The sequence below is a fragment of the Danio rerio genome, chromosome 7 (assembly GCF_049306965.1).
Source record: "Danio rerio strain Tuebingen ecotype United States chromosome 7, GRCz12tu, whole genome shotgun sequence".
Taxonomy (NCBI): domain Eukaryota; kingdom Metazoa; phylum Chordata; class Actinopteri; order Cypriniformes; family Danionidae; genus Danio; species Danio rerio.
In genome coordinates, this window is record NC_133182.1 from 77,252,647 (window position 1) to 77,277,500 (window position 24,854).

Here is a 24,854-nt window from a genome sequence, read left to right on the forward strand (position 1 = left end):
AAGATTGCATATTGCTTGTCATTTATTTAGAGTTATTTAGCTTGAGCTTTTAGGTTATATTGGTATTTCTTTTTGTCGTTAAGGCACATCAATATTAATGGCAGTAAATATATATATATATATACACACACAGTTGAAGTTAGAATTACTTACCCCCCTGTTTATTTTTTTCCTCAATTTTTGTTTAACAAAGATTTTTTCAACACATTTCTAAATATAATAGTTTTAATAACTCATCTCTAATAACTTGTTTATTTTATCTTTGACAGGATGGCAGTAAATAATATTTGACTAGATATTTTTTCAAGACACTATACAGCTTAAAGGGACATTTAAAGGCGTAACTAGGGTAAATAGGTTAACTAGGCAGGTTAGGGTAATTAGGCAAGTTATTGTATAATGATGGTTTGTTCTGTAGATTATCGGAAAAATAAAGCTTAAAGGGGCTAATAATATTGACCTTAAAATGGCTTTTAAAAAATTAAAAACTGCTTTTATTATAGCCGAAATGAAACAAATAAGACTTTCTTCAGAAGAAAAAAATATTATCAGACACACTGTGAAAATTTCCTTGCTCTGTTATTCTTGCTTTTGCTCTGAATTCTGACTTCAACTGTATATATAGGGCAGCAGGGTGAAGCAGTAAGCTAAATTGTCTGTAGTGCATGTACGTGAATGCAAGAGTGTATGGGTGTTTCCCAGTGATTTGTTGCAGCTGGAAGGGCATCCGCAAAACATATGCCGGATAAGTTGGAGGTTATTCCACTGTGGCAACCCCAGATTAGTAAAGAGACTAAGCCCTTCAAATAAATGAAGGAATAATGTAAAGAAATCATATTATGATAAAATAATACATATCTAGATTTGATTATATCCCATGCATTTTCTACAATAAAGAAATAACTGATATAATGGTAATTTGTTGATTTTGTTGTTTAGATTTTGGGGATTTTGCATTGTTTTTATGTATTGAACTACACAGCTGTCAACAACAAACAATTGAACATTTTTTTTATTTTTAAGCTTCTAATGCTAAGAGCTTTATTTTAATTCAGGAGTTTATTACATCAAGGTCAGCCATGAGTTATTCACTGCTGTTTACTGTATTTCAGACATACTTACCATTATTATATACATGGAGTCGATGGAAACGTCAAAAATGAAATGAAAAAAACTGAATCTTCCTCCAACATTGACATTCAGGTACAGATGCATGTGTGTTTTCTGCATTGAGAGATTTTATGCAAGCTTATACCAACAATTATTTAATGTCATTTGCTCAATTGTGACATTTTAAATATTAAAACTTCACGTTACATATATTGTGTCAAGAATTTTTCTGATCACGTTTTCAGTGGAACAAACTGTATTTGTCATTAAATTGTCACATTAAAAGTATCGTTACTCTCAAACTATTTTAAAGACCCTTATTAATGTTTAATTACATTTTAATGACAAATTTAGCTTGTAGCAATATATTTACTTTTACATTTAGTCATTTAGCAGACGCTTTTATCCAAAGCGACTTACAAATAAGGACAAGGAAGCAATTTACACAACTATAAGAGCAACAATGAATAAGTGCTACAGGCAAGTTTCAGGTCTGTAAAGTCTAAGAAGGAAAGTATTAGTAAATGTTTTTATTTATTTATTTATTTATTTATTTTTGAGTACAGTTAGTGGTATATCCAGAGAGGCAATTGCAGATTAGGAAGTGAAGTGGAGACTAAATAGTTGAGTTTTTAGTCGTTTCTTGAAAACAGTGAGTGACTCTGCCGTTCTGATGCAGTTAGGGAGTTCATTCCAACAACTGGGCAGATTGAACGTGAGCGTTCGGGAAAGTGATATCTTCCCTCTTTGGGATGGAACCACAAGGCGACGTTCATTCACAGAACGCAAGTTTCTGGAGGGCACATACATCTGCAGAAGTGAGAGCAGATAAGAAGGGGCGCAGCCAGAAATCGCTTTGTAAGCAAACATCAGAGCTTTGAATTTGATGCGAGCAGCAACTGGCAGCCAGTGCAAACGGATGAGCAGCGGAGTGACATGTGCTCTTTTAGGTTCATTAAAGACCACTCGTGCTGCTGCGTTCTGGAGCAGCTGAAGAGGCTTGATAGAGTTAGCTGGAAGCCCCGCTAGCAGAGAGTTGCAGTAATCCAGTTTAGAGAGAACAAGAGCTTGAACAAGGAGTTGAGCTGCATGTTCAGATAAGAAGGGTCGGATCTTTCTGATGTTACAGAGTGCGAATCTGCACGATCGAGCAGTTCTAGAGATGTGGTCAGAAGTTTAGTTGGTCATCAATCGTTACTCCAAGGCTTTTCACCATTTTGGATGCAGTAATGTTTGCCCCATCCGTCTGGATTGAAAAGTTATGGTGTAGAGTCGGGTTGGCAGAAACTACAAGCATTTCCGTTTTCGCGAGGTTAAGCTGGAGATGATGATCTTTCATCCAGTGTGAAATGTCCAACAGGCAGGCTGAGATGCGAGCTGGAACCGAGGGATCATCAGTATTTGCGGTAAAAATATATATACATTAATGATGCTGTTATAAAATTCATGACATATTTATAACAGCTTCATGACAGTCATGTTTATGACAGATTTATGATGAGTTCTGTTGTCTTGGTAATGTCAAGTTGCCATGAAAAATACGAAAACAGATTGTGATGTATTTATGTCAAGCTGTCATAGCAAACAATGTCATCTTTTGCATTTAAAATGTCACAGCTGAGCAAAAAACACTTAATAACATGGTGTTATAAGCATGCATAAACTCTCATTGACATTCATGCCATGATTATAAAGGTTTCATGACCGTCTTATGAACACCCCTTCAAGTAAAGTGTTTTATTTTTAGTCTTTGTTATTCGTGATGTTTTCTCTGAATCTCCCTCAGATCAGTTTGTTTGAGCGCTCGACTCGAGTCCCCCGTATCATTAATCTGCGGGAGGTGGATAACGACATGCAGACACTCTATGTCCGGTCATCTGCTAACACGTTTGAGTTTAAAGCCACCGGAGCCAAAGATTCATTAGTGGAGGGATTGATCCGATATCATCCTTTTCTCTACGATCGAGAAACTTTCCCTGTGGATCCATACGCTGCTTCAGCAGGTACTGTGATCAGCTCTCAAACAGACACATGAGATGGGTTTAGAGGGGTCAAACAATATGTAAAAAAACTTATATACTCACCGGCCACTTTATTAGGTACACCTTACTAGTACTGAGTTGGACCCCCGTTTGCATTCAGAACTGCCTTAATCCTTTATGGCATAGATTCAACAAGGTACTGGGAATATTCCTTAGAGATTTTGGTCCAGGTTGTCATGACAGCATCACGCAGTTGCTCCAGATTTGTCGGCTGCACATCCATGATGCCAATCTCCCGTTCCACCACATCCCAAAGGTGCTCTGTTGGATTGAGCTCTGGTGACTTTGGTGGCCATTTGAGTACAGTGAACTCATCGTCATGTTCAAGAAACCAGTCTGAGTTGATTCACGCTTTATAACATGGCGTATAATCCTGCTGGAAGTAGCCATCAGAAGATGGAGACACTGTGGTCATAAAGGGATGGACATGGTCAGCAAGAATACTCAGGTAGGCTGTGGTCTTGACATGATGCTCATTTAGTACTAATGTGCCCAAAGTGTGCCAAGAAAATATCCCCACACCATTACACCACCACCACCAGCCTGAACCGCTGATACAAGGCAGGATGGATATATGCTTTCATGTTGTTGATGCTAAATTCTGACCCGACCATCAGAATGTGGCAGCAGAAATGGAGACTCATCAGAGCAGGCAACGTTTCTCCAATCTTCTCTTGTCCAGTTTTGGTGAGCCTGTGTGAATTGTAGCCTCAGTTTCCTGTTCTTAGCTGACAGGAGCGGCCCCTGGTGTGGTCTTCTGCTGCTGTAGCCCATCCGCCTCAAGGTTGGACGTGTGGTGTGTTTAGAGATGCTCTTCTGCAGACCTCGGTTGTAACGAGTGTTTAATTGAGTTACTGTTGCCTTTCTATCAGCTGGAACCAGTCTGGCCATTCTCCTCTGACATCTGGCATCAACAAGGCATTTGCACCAACAGAACTGCCGCTCACTGGACATTTTCTCTTTTCAAACCATTCTCTGTGAACCCTAAAGATGGTTGTGCGTGAAAATTCCAGTAGATCAACAGTTTCTGAAATACTAACAACTAAATAGCTAAATAACAACCATGCCATGTCTTTCTTCCCCATTCTGATGCTCACTTTGAACTGCAGCAGATCGTTTTGACCATGTCTACATGCCTAAATGCATTGAGTTGCTGCCATGTGATTGGCTAATTAGAAATTTGCTTTAACGAGCTGTTAGACAGTTGTACCTAATAAAGTGGCCAGTGAGTGTACATCTTGAAGATAAAAAAACATAATAAGTGGGTCATTCCACATTATTTAATAAAGTGGTTCTGCAATAAAAGCCAATTTCAGTTTGAGTGCTGATATAGTGTGCCAGATATATTTATACATGTCCTGTGTTTGGTTCTTCAGAGGATGAAGATGAAGAATTAGAAGTTTTAAATCCTGAAGGCCGTGGCAAGCGTCCCATCTTTGAGTGTTTCTGGAACGGCCGGCTCATTCCCTACACCACAGTCTCAGAGTAAGCTTCTGATTTAATATGTGCCAGTGAGCGTTTAATTGTCTAGTGGTCAAATATTAATAATGAATTTGTCTAGCCAACCCTTTGTATTTGTTTTAACAAAAATATTCATTTGTATCAGGGGTGTAAAATACTTTGACTGTACTTTAAAGGTCCCGTGAAGTGCTTTAAAATGTGAATTTTGTTTTTAATGTTTGACGTGATCTCAACTTAAAAATATGAATAGAGAGTGGGACATAGTGTTGCCCCTCCCCTTTTGCAAAAAGAGCTTATAGCTCTGCCAGTGAGAGTGGTTGAGTTCAAGCTCATCAAACAGAAAGCAAATGACAAGCGTCCTGAAGGTGGCGGGGCATGTCAGATACTAGAGAGCATTTGATTGGTCAGAAGATTTGATTAGAAACTGAAGCATGAGGTGACCTGAGTAAAATCATTGATCCTGTTAGGTAGACGTGACAGACTGCAAGCTTTACACGTTTGTGTCAGGTGTATATTTTCTAATCATGAATTTGGTCACTGTTTTGTAACACACTAGCTCATAGATATCCTTAAAACTTACAGACTCATCAGGGTGTCTGCGGGGTCTTAAAAAGTATTAAAAGTTGATAAATAATTTATGAGAAAATTAAGGCCCTTAAAAGGTATTAATAAGTCTTAATCACATTTTTACGAGGTCTTAATTTTTGTTCAAAGTGTTTGACTCCAAAAAAGCATAAATATATTTATTTTCCTCCTAATATTAACAACGGCATGCTTGATCCATGCGATTGCTTCGGACCGGGGCACGTCCGGGTGATTTCAAGTAATTTGCGACAAACACGGGAAGGGGATGTGACGCTCTCCACATGTAGCGAAACCATAGAGCGAATCAGATGGCAAAATGGGCGAATGTACTGTAAGTTTGCATACTCCTGGTGCTTGTTCCATAAACCAAGCTTACAGAAAATGCCAGGCTTATTTTGGTAAGTCCGGTTTATTAATGGCGGATTCAGTTTCATAAATCAAGTTACGATAGTTTAAACTTAGTTACCCTGGCAACTTATGCTGGGAAACTAGCCTGATCTGGGGCAGGCTAACTCTCAGGCTAAGCCTTAAGTTCAAGCTTAATCAAAGTAATGTTAACATTTACCTGCCATAATTTAATGCCATTTAAATTCACTTAACCTCTTAATAATGATTAAAACTTTATAGTCACTTAATAGCAAAAAAAAGAAAAAAAATTATTATATATATATATATATATATATATATATATATATATATATATATATATTTATTTATTTATTTATTTATTTATTTATTTATTTATTTATTTATATATATATATATATATATATATATATATATATATATATATATATATTTATTTATTTATTTATTTATTTATATATATATATATATATTTATTTATTTATATATATTTATTTATTTATATATATTTATATTTATATTTATATATTTATTTATTTATTTATATATATATATATATATATATATATATATATATATATATATATATATATATATATATATTTTTTTTTTTTTTTTTAATGTGTGCCTATGTGTATCCGGTTGCATTTGTGTGTGTGTTTGTTAGGTTCCCGTGGTGTGAGAGGCCCAAGAAAGGTGGCATCGTCCCGCTGGAGTGTTATAATCGTATTTCAGGCGTCCTCTTTGCCAATGACAGATTCCAGGTCAGCACCAACAAACTCACCTTCATGGATCTGGAGCTCCAGCTTCGTGACAAAGACACCATTTTTAACAACGGCCAGGTATAGAAACACGGGCAGCATTGAACTCTAGAGGACTCCAGATTGTCTCTGCTCCGTAAACACAGTTTTATCTGTCTCATCCAGGGTCAGCGAGTCAATATTGAGAAGGAGTTTACCAACTGGTTGAAAACATGTCATGAGAGCTTTGATAAGCAGGTATGTGTCTGTCTGTGGAAGTTTAAGTGAAGGATGCTGATGAAACGCTGATGTTTTTAATGTATTATACAGTTTTAGTCAGAATTATTAGCCCTCCTGTATATTTTTCCCCAATTTATGTTTAATGGAGAGCAGATTTATTTCAACGCATTTCTAAATCATAATAGGTTTAATAACTCATTTCTAATAACTGATATGTTTTATCTTTGTCATGATGACAGCAAATAATATTTGACTAGATATTCTTCAAGACACTTCTAAACAGTTTTAAGTGACATTTAAAGGCTTAACTAGGTTAATTAGGCAAGTCATTGTATAATGATGGTTTGTTCTATAGAAAATCCTAAACAACTATTGCTTAAAGGTGCAGTAGGTGATTGCCTTCAGAAACATTTTGTTGTGCTGATTGAAAGTCTCTTCACAGTCCATTAGTATTGATTAAAGTAAATTAATGCGTTTATATGTATTTTTATATTTTGGGTAAGGCACAAAGCTAAAAAATCTTCGTCCAAATGAATATTGTCGGGCTGGCATCTCCCATAGTTCTAATTAGTAGCCCAAACTGTCTGTCAGCAAATGTAGATTTGTACATCCGCAGCCATTCACGCAGATCCGCCGTTTTGAGATCCGCGCGTTCACCTTACCTGCAGCTGGATATTTTTGAGAGACAGAGAAAGCAAAACAAATGCTCAACCAAAACTTTTTAAAATACTTAATCAATATTGGAGTTACTTTTGCATGCTGGAGAAAGGATGACACCACGGCTGATGTATTTCTGATAGACAGGTAATGTTATGTGTTAAACTATTTTAGTTACTCAAAGCTTTTGTTGATTGTGATGTTATGAAATGGTTATATGCACAGAAGTGTCGTTCAGCCACTGAAATCTTCCGATGAAAGATTGATGTGACTATTATCATAAGGTCCTTAAAAAAAAAAAAAAAAAAAAAAAAAAATATATATATATATATATATATATATATGTGTATGTTATATTAATATATATATATATTTATATTCATATATAATATATATAATGAAAGATTGATGTGACTATTTTCAGTATCAAAAGGTCCTTTATAGCAGCGGTTCCCAAACTGGGGTGCGCAGTCTGATCACCAGGGGTGCGCGAGAGAATGTTTGTAATAGCTGAAAATTTTATCTTTTTTTATTTTTATGCATTTATCTTGGGTAAACCTCACATGTCATATTTTTCAGAAAAAAAAATAACTGAGAGAAAGAAAACGAGTCACATTACAAACTGTAATTTACAACATATGCATACTCAATCATGTCGCAGTTTCATGTCTGGGTCACAATAGCGCCGCCCTTTCACTTTAGGCGCTAAGTGATTGTACATTCATAAATTTTTCACCTACTATGTTAATTAAAATGGACTCCTGGTTAAAAACTGGCATTAAAAGACGTCAAAGAAGTCAAATGACTGTAGGGATGAACCATCTACATTGGCCTCTTCTATGGAGATGTGCAGCTGCCTTGGATATATGGACTTGGAGGATAACGAACGAGTTGAAGAGGCACAGGCGGGAACAGAAATCTAGCATTTAGAGATTGCGCACGTCCTGTCTTGTTGATATGATTATACATGCTACTGCGGAGACATGTTAATGCGCGGCTGTCAATCAATTCGGTGGGCGGGGAAAACCGATTTGGATCCTTGTGATTTTGTCAGGTTTTTAGATGTAAACAATATATTTGTGTGTGTTTACAGGTGATGTTTCAGGGATATATAAGTAATGTGACGCGCACAGACGTGGCCACCAAACGTCAGTTTCCCTGGGCTGGATTTGAAGCCATTCAATGGGATGGCAAAACTTACAAGAGAGGACAATATGTGAGATCTAGTAGTTTTCACTTTTTTATACAGCACTAATAATCTACACTACAGTCCTGTTTAGTGGCGCATAATTGATACGACTTTTAATATATTGTATATAATAAATGTTAGCACGATGTCATAAACAAATGCTTTTTTTTTTCGTTCCCAATTTTTTTTTAGGTCAAGACTGTGAAAACTAAGCCCATCTTGTATGGCTCTATACTTCAGTTCTTGCTTTATGGAGCATGTGACGGTGATGTTTACGCCACTGGAGGATTTGCCCAGATTGCATTGGTGAGGGGATTAAAAAATATTGGTTTTACGAATGCACTTTTCCAATAATCCACACACTTATCTAAACCTCAACTATTATATTTATTTTTTTTACTGTTACGTTTTTCATAAAAGTTACTAAATTAGATATATAGGTTTCTATACTAACTTTTTTTAAAACTGAATGCTATATACTGATGTATGTCCAATGCGTAATTCTGAGCTCAAGACAGACTAATCTAAACCCTATAAAAGACTTTTTTAACACATTCATTCATTTTCTTGCCGCCGTAGTCCCTTTAATAATCCTGGGTCGCCACAGCAGAATGAACCGCCAACTTGTCCATGGATGCCCTTCCAGCCACAACCCATCTCTGGGAAACATACACACACACGCACACACACGCACACACACGCACACTCATACACTATGGACAATTTAGCCTTCCCAATTCACCTGTACCGCATGTCTTTGGACTGTGGGGGAAACCGGAGCACCCGCAGGAAACCCACACTAACGCAGGGAGAACATGCAAACTCCACACGGAAACGCCAACTGACCCAGCTAAGGCTCAAACCAGCGACCCAGCAACCTTCTTGCTATAAGGTGACAGTACTACCTACTGCGCCACTGCGTCGCCCTTATGTAGGCCTACAGTTTAGATTTCATTTTTAACCGAAAAAAGTTATTAAACACAAGCACATCTTATTGAACATCATTTATTTTCATCACCAATTATCATAGTAGAACAGTTTCTCAAGCAGTTTGTGATGCATTTTGGAAACAAGAGATGAGACCCTGGTCTAATACGCCACCTGGCATGAGAAACCTGTTTTTAAAGACTTACTTTTAGTCATTATTTGCGTAGCACACATATTCTGAATGCCTTCGGCAGAATTCAAATGAGCCATTTTAATCTAGTTTAATTCCAAGATTACGGAGAGATTAATGTAGATTGAAAAAATCAATGCCCACCTAATACACACAGACACACACACACACACACACATATATATATATATTAGTGTATATTATATATTAGTGTATATTATATATATTAGTGTATATTATATATATTATATTAGTATATATAATAGGTTGCTGTCACTTTTTGACTAAATGCACAGATTCAATATAGTGATGCACTCATGGAGGAGCACTGGTTCACTTTAGATAATCACAATCAGCTGTTTACTTTTTTAAACATTGTTTGGTGTGTTTTTAATATTCTACAATTAGGCTATTTATGCAGTAATGACTTCTCGTGAGCCGTATGAAATTTATATTTGAAGGAACACTCCACCTTTTTTGAGAGGCTCATTTTAAGTGGTCTAGAGGTAAACAATTGACTTAAACCATTTTTGAAAGCATTTAGCTGATTTTTTTTTTGTTTTGTTCTGGCGGGGTCACTATTAGCTTAGCTTAGCATAATGAATTAAATCGGATTAGACCATTAGCATTTTGATTATTTGCCTATTTAAGGCAGTTAAGTTTTGATAATTTTCCTATTTAAAGCTCAAGGCCTCTATGGTTACATCCTGTATTAAGATCATTGTGTCTGATGTGTTTCTGCAGGAACCGAAGGAACTGTACGATGAGAAAAAGGTCATTCCCATCTCAAAGATTGACAGGATGGCCACAGCGAAAGCCATCGAGGAGAACATTGAGAATGAACTCGCAAAGTTAGTCCTGCCATTTAATCTTTTCTCACAATGATGCATAACCTCTAGAATTATGTGAATGTTAAATTATGGATAATTATATTGTCATTGTGGACAAAGCCAGCCATTTACTCCATTGTATCTCATTTATTTATCTATTTTTTAAAGGCAAAAAGTTTTCTAGTAATAAAGGTCATGAATCATAAAAACATTTGTACATTTCCTAATGTGAATATATGAAAACTCTATTATTGCTTAGTTATATGCATTGCTAAGTAATTCAGTTGTTCAGCTTTTAAAGTTATTTTTTCAATATTTCTCAGACTCAGGCAGCACAGGTCCACACATGCATCCACTACCTTCCAGTGGCATGCTGTCCTGACGAATGCAAGAACTTAAAGTGCTTGTGTGGCTTTGGGCCCTATCATACACCCAGCGCAACAAGACATGTTTGCCCTGACGTGTTGCTATTTTCAGACCAGCGCAACACTAATTTTCTTGTTTTCCGCCATGTTATTTAAATAGCAAATCTATCCACTTTGTGGACTCATTGGGTGTTTCGGTCTAGAAAAGAGGTGTGTTAAGGCGCATTGCTGGTGCGTTGCTATTTTGAAGAACTAAAATAGACTGTGCAATAAAGCAGCTGAAAGCAGGTCTATAGTCCAGCGAAGAGGACATTTGACCCCGTTTATACTGCCAGTTAAATGTGACCCAATTCCGATTTTTTTGCTCATATGTGACACAGATTGGATCTGTTCTATGACCGTTTACAAAAACTAAAACAACGCATGCATTCTGATATTCAGAGATCGGTTTCAGGCCTCCTTCATATGTGGAAATAAATCAGATATAGATTGGATATGTGACAAAGCAACTGTCATGTAAACAGGCAGATCGGATTTATTGAAGCATTCCTTTCTGTACATCATTAAACTTGCGACAATGTGGTTCTTCTCTGCGGTTTAATGACGTAGGAGGGCTCTGGCTCCGACTCGGCATCGGGCCGAATCCGGCCCGCAGCTCGCTCACGCACATACGTTTATGATGCAGCTGTAAAGCACTGGCCTGATTCCTGTTAACCATATCTGACCTGAGTCTGTGTGTAGAGTCTGGGCCGCTTCTGGCAAGGACTCGGCTTGTTTAAATGATGACAACCGATTAAATTCTTATTTTATCTAGTAATTAGTTAGCTCCACGTTTAAGGATTATTTGAGAAAATATCCATGATACGACAGCAACACAAAAATAAGAATATTTTGTGTGGATGGTCGCAATGTTTAGACGCAAACAAAACAATATTATTTATAAATGGATTATACTTACCATGGCACAGATGCTAGAACCTGCCTTTATGCATGCGCAACATCGTAAATTGTATGGCAAGTGTAAACGCATGAATTGGATATGGGTCACAATTAAAACAACGTGTAAACAGATGGGCAAACAAATCAGATACAGGCAACAAATCGGAATTGGGCATCAAGACCTGACTGTAAACGGGGCCTTAGATGTACGCCTCGCTTACACATTGCTTAAAACATGCAGGATGTACTGCAATAAGCAAATATCTTTTTAAATGAAAAAGAATTAAATAAAAAAAATATTCAAAAATTATTATTTTCTATATAGATATAAAAACCACTGCCTTCATGCCTTCTTCATCTCGGAGGGGCTTTTTCAGTTCATTCATAACAATTTGCTTTTGTATAATGTTATTATTATTAGTAGTATTATTATTATATGCATATTTATATTTGTTTTATTAAAAACAAGCTTAGATTTGTCCACCTGTCGGGTTTTGAGACCAAATGGGGCACAGCATGTGTATTTGGTTTTTTGACCACTCTTCGTTATTATTGTTCGTTTATTCGTTTGGTGAAAATTAGAACTGATTTTAGAAATAGTTTTGAAACAAATCTTTACGCTTGACAAGCTAAATTAATAATGTAGGCTAATAGATGTCTTCAGTGAGGTGCGTACAACACCGTTTACTTATCCATGAAAGAGAGAAAGTGAAAGTAAAGAGGCCGAATGGAGGAGGCTCGATATCCTTTGGATACCCATTTAACTGTTGCTTCCCGCTAGTGAAGTGTTCAGTATTTTTTTATTACCGACCCGCGGATTATCCCCAGTGCCCGCGAATATAACAACCATCCGCACATCTCTAGCTTGCATAGTACGGTAGTGTTAATAGCAAACAAATTTTTATTGCATAACATTTTCCTTTTATTTTAGTTTGAACTGGTGGGATCAGATTAGTGTTACCCATTCTAGGATGACACACAAGTTCCTAACATGTTTTTCCTACCATATGCTCGATTTGCGAAGCGAAAGCCTTTTAACTATGAAGCATGTTTTGTTAGATTGTGTTGGATTTTTAAACCAGTGTTAAACCAAATACACTGTTTAGTAAAATAAACATAGATATGCGAACATAAATATCTAGTAAATTTGTAAAATCGTAATATAAGTTTTGTCTCTAGTATACATTTTCTTGCCATAAAAATAGCTTGAAAATGTTGCATGTTGTAAAACTCAAACAATCAATCAATTACATTTAGTTTGCTGTGTGGAACTTGTAATAGTATTAATAACTGTTATTATTATTACAGTAAATACTAGTAACTGTTACCCAATAAAATACAACATATTTTTGCTTGTCATTAGACTTCCAGACCAATTGAAGATTACATGGCCTGAGGGAAACGCTTGGGAAGACAAAGATGCTTATCCAGCTGGAACACCAATGGGTAAACAGACACATTCACATTAAGAGTGTGCAAAACTGACAAAAAATGATAATGATTACAAAAATTGTTTAGGATATAAATTTTTAATACTTAGTCTGGTTTACAATTGGAAAATTAGATAAATGGCACTAAATCCAGCTACTACGAAATTATTTTTGAGGCCACCCATGACCAATAATGGTTATTTTAGGTAGACGGCACACTTTATGAAAGAATGATTTACACACCAGCATGAAATCGTTGTAAAGCATCTCTCACCCAAAAACACATTTTATTATAACACGAAATTTTAAAGTCTTCTAGACAGTTTTTTGTGTACTGAGAGTACTTTGTTGGATATTTTTTAAAGTGTGTCCCCAGAAAGAATTTTAAGTTATTTATCAAAAGTGAAACAAAAAATAATTTTTAATGTAAAGTTTGTTTGTTTTTTTGTGTGCCATTTATTTTTGAAATATGAAATTTATATTATGTAATATGTTTTTATGGTCACACTTTAAACATTACTCATGGTATTTATTAACGGTAAGTATAAATAATCTTGTAAAACTGAGGTGTCAAATTGTTCTGCACAGTTTAGTTTCAACCCTGCTTTAATACACGTACCTGTAGGTTTCAAACAAGCCTGAAGGACTAAGTTAGTTGGATCAGGTGTTTTATTTATGGTTGAAGCTAAACTGTGCAGAGCTGTGGCTCTCCAGGAGCTGAGTTTGACACCTGTGATGTAAAACATTTATTAATCATAGTTCAAGATTCAGTAATGCATTACTAACGTCTGAATTCATGCTTGTATTAATTAATGCACCGTGAGTTAACATAAACTATCAATGAACTGTATTTTCATTAACTAATATGAACAAATACTGTAATATATTGATCATTGTTTGTTTATGTTAGTAAATTCTAATGAACTAATACAACCTTATTGTAAAGTGTAACCAGTTTATTATACTCCCTCCATAAACCAGTTTACTATACCAACAGCACCACTGCATGTCTTCATAGACCTCATGCTGACTTTTTTATTGTCAATTTTGAACGTTTAGTTTAAATCTGTTCTTGTTCAGGTCCAATTAAAGTGGAGATTTTGAACAGAAAAGGATATTCGATCTCTCGTCTGCCTGGAACAGGCAATATAAAGAAACTGGTGGTCGAGCTGACAGTCACCAGGCAGTGTGAGTCACATCTATATCATTATTGTCAGCACTCAGTTCTTTATTTTTATCAAGCAATTCAATTTTGTTCTTTGGGATCCGATTGGATTTTTGGAAGATTTAGGAATAGATGAAGGATGAACTGATAGCCCTCCCTTTAAAGGACTGATTGCCCCTCCCCTAAAGGACTGACGGACTCTGCTCTAATGGACTGATATCACTCTTTAAAGGACTGATAGCCCCTCTCCTAAAGGTCAAAAAGCCTCTTCCTAAAGCAGTGATAGCCCCTCCCCTAAAGGTATAATAGCCCCTCCCCTGAAGGTATAATAGCTCCTTTCTTAAAGGACTGATTGCTTCTCCACTAAAGGTCTAATAGCCCCTCTCCTGAAGGACTGATAGCCCCTCCCCTAAAGGACAGATAGCCCCTCCCCTAAAGGTTTGACAGTCCCTCCCCTAAAGGACTGATAGCCCCTCCCTTAAAGGTCAAATAACCCCTCCCCTAATTAACTAATAGCCCCTCCCCTAAAGGTTTGATAGCCCCTCCCCTAAAGGTCTGATAGCCCCTCCCCTAAAGGTCTAATAGCCTCTCCCTTAAAGGACTGATAGCCCCTCCCCTAAAGGACTGATAGCCTATTCTCTAAAGGTCAAATAACCTCTTCCTTAAAGGACTGATTACCCTTTCCTAAAGGACTGATAGCCCCTCCCTGGAGGACTGATAGCCCCTCCCCTAAAGGTCTAATAACCCTTTCCTAAAGGTCTGATAATCCCTCCCTGAAGGACTGATAGCCCCTCCCCTAAAGGTCTAATAACCCTTTCCCTAAAGGACTGATAGCCCCTCCCCTAAAGGTCAAATAGCCTCTCCCTTAAAGGACTGATAACCCTTTCCTAAAGGACTGATTGCCCCTCCCTGAAGGACTGATAACCCCTCCCCTAAAGGTCTGATAACCCTTTCCCTAAAAATCTGATAGCCCCTTCCCTAAAGGTCAAATAGCCTCTCCCTTAAAGGAATGATAACCCTTTCCTAAAGGACTGATAGCCCCTACCTGAAGGACAGATAGTCCCTCCTCTAAAGGACTAATAACCTTTTCCTAAAGGACTGATAGCCTCTCCTTGAAGGACTGATAGCCCCTCCCCTAAAGGTCTGATAACCCTTTCCCTTAAGGACTGATAGCTCCGCCCTATGCTATACAATATTTGAACAGTATTAGCAGTTTATTGTTTTCTTTCACTGTTGTTGTTTTCTTCCTTCAGCGCCTAAGAAAGATGACCAAACTAAGAAAGATGTACAAACTAACTCTCACATTGCTGTTCATTCAACCAAGTGGGAGTACTGGTTCAAGACCATGGGTAAAAACCCATACATTATCAAATTCATAATCATTTTATTAATGAACTGCTAATTTTGCCTGCTTAGTTTTGTCTTATAGTACACAAGTGAGTGTTTTGACTTGCAGAGAATCTCACTAAGATTGGAAAATACACACTGCATCTGCAGACCAAGCTGAGCGACAGTTCAGAAAGCCATTGGGTTGGAAAAAAATTACCCAACTACACCCTCAACTTTTCTATTAAAGGTAAAACACCCTTCCTGCATCACACACATCCTAAAAGTATGGAGTCTATGTGTGGAAAATGTACAAATGTAAAATGTACTTTTAGGTTTTCAAGCTTGGGACATTCCAGTTTCTCATAAATGGATCATTCTGTTGCCCTGTTTATCATGCTGTCACATCACACTATTAGTACTAGGCTGTAAAAAATTATTGCTGTAAATCTGGGCATTTTAATACTGGAATGATGTGGGATTGACACTCTTTTGGAGCCAGCCTCTAGTGGCCAGTCGATGAATTGCAGTTTTAGTCACTTCTGTTTTGGTTTCAGTAGAGAGACCGAGATATTTCCACTTGACTTGTACTGAAATGAATAATCTCCGGTCAGGTAGTGTGTTAAATGTGTTAAATGCTCTCTTTGTGTGTTTCTCCAACAGAGGGTAAAGCGGAATCTTTTAAAATCGGTCAGGTTTCCTCTCCTGTCCTTGTTGGAGTTCCCTTCAGCGTCCCTCTGGATTTCCGGGATCAGTTTGAGTATTCCACTCAGCCTCCCAGTGGCATTAAACCCCAGCTGGAGTGCAGGTAACTCACACACCAGTTCTGTAGATATAAAGCACAAACACACTTTAACTACTGATCAGTGTTGGGTGTACTTTTCTGCCGAAAATGTAAAGTGGTTACTTTTCATTTTTGTTAATTATATATGTTCTTCCTCGTACATCAGACTTTAAATGGCATGTCTGATTTATAGTGAAAATACAAAACAAAGGCTACAAGTTTTAATTGTATAGAAATGTTATGAACAATTGCAAAGAAATTATATTTCCATCATAGAGTATATAAGACTAGTACAGACTAGAATATTATTTACTGCTCCAATTCTTTAGAGAGAGAGATATCGCAAACTTTGCCTCAAATTTTGAGAACGATGCTATAAAATTGTCAGATTTCGCTATTTGTGTTTTTTCTTTTAAGTTCCATATAAATCTGTTTTAACATTTTTAATGTTTAAATCTTTTTTTTTTTGTTATTTCTGTTTTTTAAATTAAATTAAATATTTTTTTATTTAATGTGTTATTTAATTTTTTTATAAAATTAAATTTCTTTTAATTTTTGATATTTAATTTAATTTAATTTAATTTAATTTAATTTAATTTAATTTAATTTAATTTTTATTTTATTTTATTTTATTATATTTAATTTAATTTTAAGACTTCCTGATACATTAGACTTTTAATGGCCTGTCTGATTTATAGTGAACATACAGAACAAAAAGCAGCTCAGTTTTAAGCCTGGTTTATACTTCTGCGTCAAGTGCCCGGCGTAACCCACGGCGCATGCTACATGCGTAGCTGTGCATTTATACTTCTGCGCGCTGTCTCTGTTGGTCTACATTAACACTTCCGAAACCCTAGTTGGCAGTGAGGAGTTAATGTGTCTCTGTGTCGAGTTTTTTCGCTGCTGTTTTGCTTTTCCTGAACACTTCCTGAATGTAAAAGTGGCTCAAACTCGCTAATTTTGAGGCAGGATTCGGCGGACATGCAACAACTTTAACTATGAGGTAAACACAAAACAAAACTTACCATCCGGAGCTCCTTCACGGGACTCCACACTTGTAAACAATTGCTCCATCGGGCTGGCGCCATTCGCGTGGCTCTCGGTCCCGCCCAGACACGTCAGCGCTACCAAGCCGACCAATCACAGAGCTTGCGCTATGCATTGTTGCGACGTGTAGTTACATTTTTCTGAGAGGTGCACATCAACAATGCCGACGGCCACGGTAGGGCTATGCGTCAACTCCGTAGCATACGCGTTTATTTAATGCAGAAGTATAAATCAGCCTTAACTCATATAGACATTTGGTGAACAAATGCAAAGGAATTACATTTCCATAAAGGTATTTAAGATTGGGCTGCACGGTAGCACAGTGGGTAGCACGTTCGCCTCACAGCAAGAAGGTCGCTGGTTCGAGTTGGCATTTCTTTGTGGAGTTTGCATGTTCTCCCTGTGTTAGCTTGGGTTTCCTCCGAGTGCTCCAGTTTCCCTGACAAGTCCAAAGACATGTGGTACAGGTGAATAGAGTTGGCTAAATTGTCCGTAGTGTATGTGTGAATGACTGTGTGTATGTTTCCCAGTGATGGGTTGCAGCTGGAAGGGCATCCGCTGTGTAAAACACATGTTGGATATAGTGGTGGTTCATTCGGCTGTGGCGACCCCAGATTAATAAAGGGACTAAGCCAAAAATAAAATAAATGAATGAATGAGTATATAAGACTAGTACAGACTAATGCATCTAATTTATTGCTCTAATTATCTGTCTTTACACAGATGTATCGCATATCAATAATGCAGATTGAGAAAAGATGTCAGAAAATTGACAGATCCCACCAATTCTCTCTCTCTCTATTAATTTCCTTTTAATCAGTTTTTTATTCTTAGTTGTTTTTATCTCTTATAGTTGTAGTATTTTACATTCTTTTTTATTTTTTGGTTTACGTAAAGCATTTTTACTTGCCATTGTGAATGAAATGTGTGTATACAGTAAAAAGATTTGCCTTGTCTAAAGTCTTATTTTAGAGAGCAAGAACCTCCCACTTCTTTAAGAGAAACTTTCTGCTCATGTGATGATCTGAAGTCTCTTTGTTCTGCTGTCATGTGAGAATCAGAGGCTGGGGTGAAATTTAATAAACAGTAGAACAGGGGTTCTCAACTGGTTTAGCCATGGGACCCACATTTTTACATGGTCATCAAGCCGTGACCCAAGTTTTTAGGAACTATAATACAGTTTTAGGAGTTATACTTAATTTGTATTTATTTGTTAACATAAACAAGTAGTGACCGATACATCATAAGAAAGTCACCAAGACTTACAAATAAACACTATTTTATTGCTGTCATTTAACAAAATGGATCAAATTATAGAAATATTACAGAGTAAAAATGACAAATACTGTTAATAATAAAATGTTAATAAAACATGTTTCTGGTTTCTAAATGTTGTTTTAATTAAGAAGGTTTCATACTCTCTTTTGAGAGCACCTCACATATGATACTAAGGCTTTAAGTCTTTTTTTTATCGTCTATATATATATATATATATATATACATACATACATACATACATACATACATACTTATTCGGGGTCGTACTTGCGCTTCGACATATTTGTTACAATAATTAAAAGAAATTTCACATGTCAAGCAGTAGGTTTGTCGCGCACGCATTTCAAAATAAAAGTCAGTTTTAAGCAAAATAAGTAAAACATTTTTACTTTTGTTGTTTTTTTTTGACCACACACCCCGCGACCCACTGATAATGTTCCTGTGACCCACTTTTGGGTCGCGACCCACCAGTTGAGAAACACTGCAGTAGAATATTCTGAAATTACTTTATCTTCCAGTACCAAAATGCAGACTTCTTCTAAATACAAAGCATTACGTTGTGTTTTCTGATGGAATAATGTCTCTTTGTCTTTAGTTCACTGAAGTTGAGTTATGATGGGATCGCGTTTGGGACGACTGCAGTCATCAACAATGTGAGAGCCTTGGGAAAGATCAAACAGCAAGGCAAGGTTAGCAAAATCTTAGCAAGAGCGGTGTGCTCTCGCTTGATTGTGAGTTTGTTTTGATTGTTGTGTAGCTATGAAATTATTTTATTGCATATAACAAAAATGGTTTTAGTTTCGGTGTTTGTTAAGGAGTCAATGTGTTCAATGTGAGTGTAAGAACTTGTCAACTTAAAGGGGCAGTTCACCCAAAAATGAACATTTACTGGCTATTTACTCATCCTCAAGTGTTTTTAAACATTTATTTCGAGTTTCTTTCTACACTAAACACTTAAGAGTATATATTTTAAAGAAAACTGAAAACCTGTAACCAAAGGAAAAATAATGACTATGCAGGTAAATGGTTAGAAGATTTCAGCAGTCTTAAAAAGTATGCAAGACGCATTATTTGATTATTTTATCACCATAAGAGTTGTGTATTCTCTCATGATTGTGAGTTTGTTGTGATTGTTAGATCACACTCTCTAACAAGCCAGCAGATTCGCCCAACACCAGCGTTTAACTGAATTGATAGTCTCATATGAATATAGGAGTTGACTGAGAAGGCAAGAGAGGAGCAGAAGCAGGAGACGAAGTAATGATGAAAAAAAAAGAGCAGAGTTTATTGAATATTGTTAGTTGCGTATGTTTCAATGCCAGGACAAATCCAGCAAGTGTTATTATACCACAAGCAACAGCAATGGAAGATTACTGCTTCACAACATTGTCTAGAGACAATACAGACCTTGAAATGGAGACATTCTCTCATCTCTTACTCTTGAAAACAGGTGTCGCTTGAATCCACACAGTCATAAGATTACCAATATTGAAAAAAGCAAATAACAAAGCAATAATTAGTGATAATAAAATGGTAAACCTAATCAAATGACAAATAATAATCAAATCATTAACTAATAATATATAGTATATAAATGACTGATCATATGATCAAATAAAATAATTAAATGAATAATAAATTAATTCAAACAAATGAAAATAAAACACAACATAAATGAATAGTTATGTAACCTGGGGGAAGTGACACTGACAACAGGGGTGAGGAGATAAATGCAGGGCTTTACTGACAGGATGGTCAGGCAAGCAGTGATCAAAACAGGAGCAAACAGATGTATGTGGGCAATCCAAAGTTATAATCGAAGTAGCAGGCAAATAGTCAGAAGGCAGGCGGCATACAGGAATAATCAAACAAAACTAAGCAAAGATTCAAAACAACAGGAAAACGTGTTGTAATGTCACTAGAACAGATAACAAGACTCAGCAATGAGTGTCTCTAAGTGAACTGTATATATACAGTTGAATTTAGAATTATTAGCCCCCCTGAATTATAGACTGCTTGTTTATTTTTTCCCCAATTTCTATTTAACGGAGACATTTTTTTCTACACATTTCTAAACATAATAGTTTTAACAACTCATTTCTAATAACTGATTTATTTATCTTTGTCATGATGACAGTAAATAATATTAGACTAGATATTCTTCAAGACACTTCTATACAGCTTAAAGTGACATTTAAAGGCTTAACTAGGTTAATTAGGTTAACTAGGCAGGTTAGGGTAATTAGACAAGTTATTGTATAATGATGGTTTGCTCTGTAGATTATCGTGAAAAAAAAATTAGCTTACAGAGTCTAATAATATTGTCCCTAAAATGGTGTTTACAAAATTTAAAACTGCTTTTATTCTAGCCGAAATAAAACAAATAAGTCTTTTTTGTCGTCAATATACAGTATGTAAATCCATACTTTACATATTCGGGGTTGTACTTGCACGTCGACGTATTTGTTGCTATAAATGAAATTTCACATGTCATACGGTAGGGTTGACGCGCAACTAATTTTCAAAATAAAAGTCCGGTATATGCAAAATAAGTAAAAAAAAAAAAAACTTTTGTTGTTTTTTTTGACCACACATTCCTGAAAATGAAAATGTGTCCGCGACCCACTTTTGGTCTTTAACCACCAGTTGAGAAACACTGCTCTATAGAGCTCTACCTATACTGTTAGCAAGATGTTTACATATAATTTACATAAAATATTATTCAAGCTCATTTCTATAGCACCTTTCATAATTCTTGTTTTAAAAAGCTTTGTTATTACAATACAACCACTATGAGAAAAAAGTGCGTACAGTAAACCTGTCAAGCGTATACACAGATAATCTGCACAATTATACAATATAATGTACTTTTTCAAAAGTATGCATGTGTAAAATATATTTTCAGGCAGGTTATCTGATTTTATTAACCTAATGTGTGTATTGATCAAGGGTTTGTGCTGTTCTTGCAGGGTTAGAAAATATTTGAAGTATTTTTTAATCTTATTTTTCATGTTTTAGTACATTTTATCAATAAAAAGGCATTTAGAGTAGCTGTTTAATGTACTGATACTTTTAGAGACTGCTAAAATATGTGTGGATGTATTTAGCATATATTATGAGCATGCTATTGCTGAAAATAACCAAGCAGGGTTTTCATTTATTTATTTTTATGCAGGGAAAGTATTTGTATATAACTTGAATTTGTATGTGTGTGTGTTTGTTAACAGAAGCACACAGTGAAGGTGCGCATCCCGGGGCTGAAGCAGGACATTGATTCTTTTCAACTCGCTCTGGAACCTGGTATGAAAAACAAAACAAACGTGTTACAATAAGAGGGATTGTTAAGCAGAATATCAAAAGTCTAATATTTATGTTGCAGGTCCTCCACACACTCTGGTGGTGTTTCCAGATGGAGATGTGCTCTCTGTTGAGAACGGGACGCCGGTCAACTTTAAAGTGGAGGTTCATGATGAGTGCCAGAATATCACCGCTCATCCTAAACTCGCCGTCCGCTGCCAGGTGACGCTCACAGACAAACACACTTTTAAGAGTTATTCAGTTTTTTTACACAGCTCTCTGGAATGCTTTGTTCTGATTGGTCAATGCCAACATAACAAGGTATGTTATTCCCAGATGACAACCGATTACACCAATAATATTGACTTATTGAGCTAGTATCAGTCACCTTGACCATTAGGGAATAATATGTTAATTGACTCAATAAAGGTGGTCGCACATGATGATTTGATGATGATATGTTGTGTAATATATGTGGTTTGATGTGTGTTTGCAGATGATGGGAGCTCCTGATCTGCCGGTGGACATTGTGGACTGCAGTAACACCGGCTCTGGACTCATGCTGACTAAACCACTGTCTCTGAAGACTGTAAATGCTGAACAGATCTTTACCGTAAAATTCAACATCCCTGTAAGATATACATACATCATTTACTCTATTTTAGACCATTTTGATCATATCTCTGAATTCTGTGCATTTAATATGTTAATTCAACAACATTTTAAAAAGAAAATTTCTAGGGATGCATCTCTGTAATTTTATTTCAAGGTCAAGTACTGTTTCAGTTAAAGCTTAAAGTCTAAATAAATTTCTATAGCACACTATAAAGCAACAGACATGCTGTACAAGAACAACACAATACAATAAAACATTCAAAGAAACTTACAACATATGAGAAAAGAAAAAAGAATGTAAAATAAATACAATGCAATGCAATTATAACTGACCTTAATCAAAAGCTGGGGAAAACAAATATCATTTGTAATAAATAAGTAATAAATAAGTAATAAATTTCAAATAGGTCTTTGCTGGCTTTTTTTTTCTTATTTAGCTAGTGTTAATGTGTTTTTTTTAATTATATAGTTATATTATTATTATTATTATATATAGTTAATATAGTTATATTATGAATAAAGAGTTATATTTAAAGCATTTAATAACTTAAAACTTTTAACGTTTTATTTAAATATTTAGTTCATATAAACATAGAATACATTTACATTTATTTCAATAAAAACATAACCATTTTTGTAATTTTTAAATATTGTGTAAATTAATATAAATAATTAAAGGTCAATTTTAATTAATAAAAACAGAATAGTAATTGAACAATATTCAAATATAAATGATCTATTTTGACCTATTTTCTTAATAGCTTATTGATATTATGAATTATTATTATTATGGTTATTATTAATAATAATTCATCGTCATTTGCTTCATTTTTTTTAAATATAAAAATTAAATTTATTAATAATATAAAATAATAATTTTTTATGCTCTAAATCAGAGATGCCCAAAGTAGGGCCAGTAGGCCAAAGTTTGGCCATGGGAACCTTTGATTTGGCCCACCGTCCCAACTGAAAAAAAGAGGGGGGATAATGGGAAGGTGCTTGAAGCGAATACCTTTGACAGAGATTGTGATTTCAAATATAACGTAACCTTTTCTTTCAAAAACTCTACAAAACAAGCCAACTAAAATTAAATGTTTCAATTAAATGTTGGACTTTTAAATCTATATTTCACTTGACAGATAGAGAACAAAGCACAAGACATCGGTGAGCAAATCAAGGCAAAGACAGGAGCAGCTCAACTAGTGATATCGGCATTGAACTCCATTGTGCTATAAATGGGATTGTTTATGTTTTCTAGTTATTTTTTATATATTAGCAAATAAATTAGGAAATTACCCATGGCAAACCTAATGTAATACACTTTGGTGTGTGTATACACAGGTTTGGTATATACTTGGCCCACAGCCCTCAATCAAGGTTGTTTACCAGTTGCACCCCTGCTCTAAATTCTATAAAAATATATAAATTAAAGAATATAAATTAAAAATATATAAATAAATAATTATAATAATATATAATTTTAATCATTCATTCATTTATTTTCTTTTCGGCGTAGTCTCTTTATTAATCCGAAGTCGCCACAGCGGAATGAACCACCAACTTATCTAGCACGTTTTAACGCAGTGGATGCCCTTCCAGCCGCAACCCATCTCTGGGAAACATCCACACACTCATTCACACAGACACAGATACACTACCGACAATTTAGCCTACCCAATTTACTTGTACCTCATGTCTTTGGACTGTAAAGGAAACGGGAGTTTTAATATATGTTATTATTTATGTAATTATATTTTTATAGAATTTTCATCCTTATAATAATAATAATAAATAATATTAAATAATAAATAATGCTCCAAGTAGTTTTAATGTATTATTTAAAGTGCATGAATTGATATTTAATGTGATCATTAAAATTGTTGTTTTGTACGTGCGTGCGTGTGTTTTATGTTTGTTTAATTGTTTTTTTTCTTTTGCACGCAGAACCACAGGACAGTGTCGAGTGTGGAGCGTCAGCTGCGTGTTTTGCCCAGCACTCGGATATCCCGTATAGAGGTGTACAGACAGGAAGAGGGCTCCGATGATGTCATGGTGCTGCAGAATTCCGAGCGCATTGATTGGACGGCAGGAGACACACTGGGAAACCTGTACTTCAGACTGTATGACGAGGGCAACAGACTGGTGTCCCTCCAGCCAAAAATAACCAGCAAAATTAAGGTACCAGTTTGATTGTGCTTTATTTGTATAGTTTTTTCATGCATATTCTGTCATTAAGGTTATGTCTGTACCTGCCAACATTTATATAAGAAT

At 35.7% G+C, this 24,854-nt stretch overlaps 1 protein-coding gene across 2 annotated transcripts in view; it reads left to right on the forward strand.

The window, feature by feature from the left end:
• Window positions 1–24,854, forward strand: part of smchd1 (structural maintenance of chromosomes flexible hinge domain containing 1) — a 70,880-nt gene that overhangs the window by 9,592 nt on the left and 36,434 nt on the right. The window contains exons 9-26 of one of the 2 annotated variants that reach the window (XM_073907573.1): window positions 1,113–1,203; window positions 2,897–3,113; window positions 4,529–4,637; window positions 6,232–6,406; window positions 6,491–6,562; window positions 8,295–8,417; window positions 8,583–8,696; window positions 10,252–10,358; window positions 13,005–13,087; window positions 14,152–15,220; window positions 15,311–15,585; window positions 15,693–15,812; window positions 16,226–16,370; window positions 19,267–19,360; window positions 21,899–21,971; window positions 22,051–22,190; window positions 22,465–22,599; window positions 24,528–24,761. In XM_073907573.1, coding sequence (XP_073763674.1) covers window positions 15,582–15,585; window positions 15,693–15,812; window positions 16,226–16,370; window positions 19,267–19,360; window positions 21,899–21,971; window positions 22,051–22,190; window positions 22,465–22,599; window positions 24,528–24,761 — 945 coding nt within the window. In that variant the 5' untranslated portion in view covers window positions 1,113–1,203; window positions 2,897–3,113; window positions 4,529–4,637; ... (6 more) ...; window positions 14,152–15,220; window positions 15,311–15,581. The remainder of the gene's footprint in view (window positions 1–1,112; window positions 1,204–2,896; window positions 3,114–4,528; window positions 4,638–6,231; window positions 6,407–6,490; window positions 6,563–8,294; window positions 8,418–8,582; window positions 8,697–10,251; window positions 10,359–13,004; window positions 13,088–14,151; window positions 15,221–15,310; window positions 15,586–15,692; window positions 15,813–16,225; window positions 16,371–19,266; window positions 19,361–21,898; window positions 21,972–22,050; window positions 22,191–22,464; window positions 22,600–24,527; window positions 24,762–24,854) is intronic. The other variant, XM_009303635.5, reaches the window with a different exon arrangement.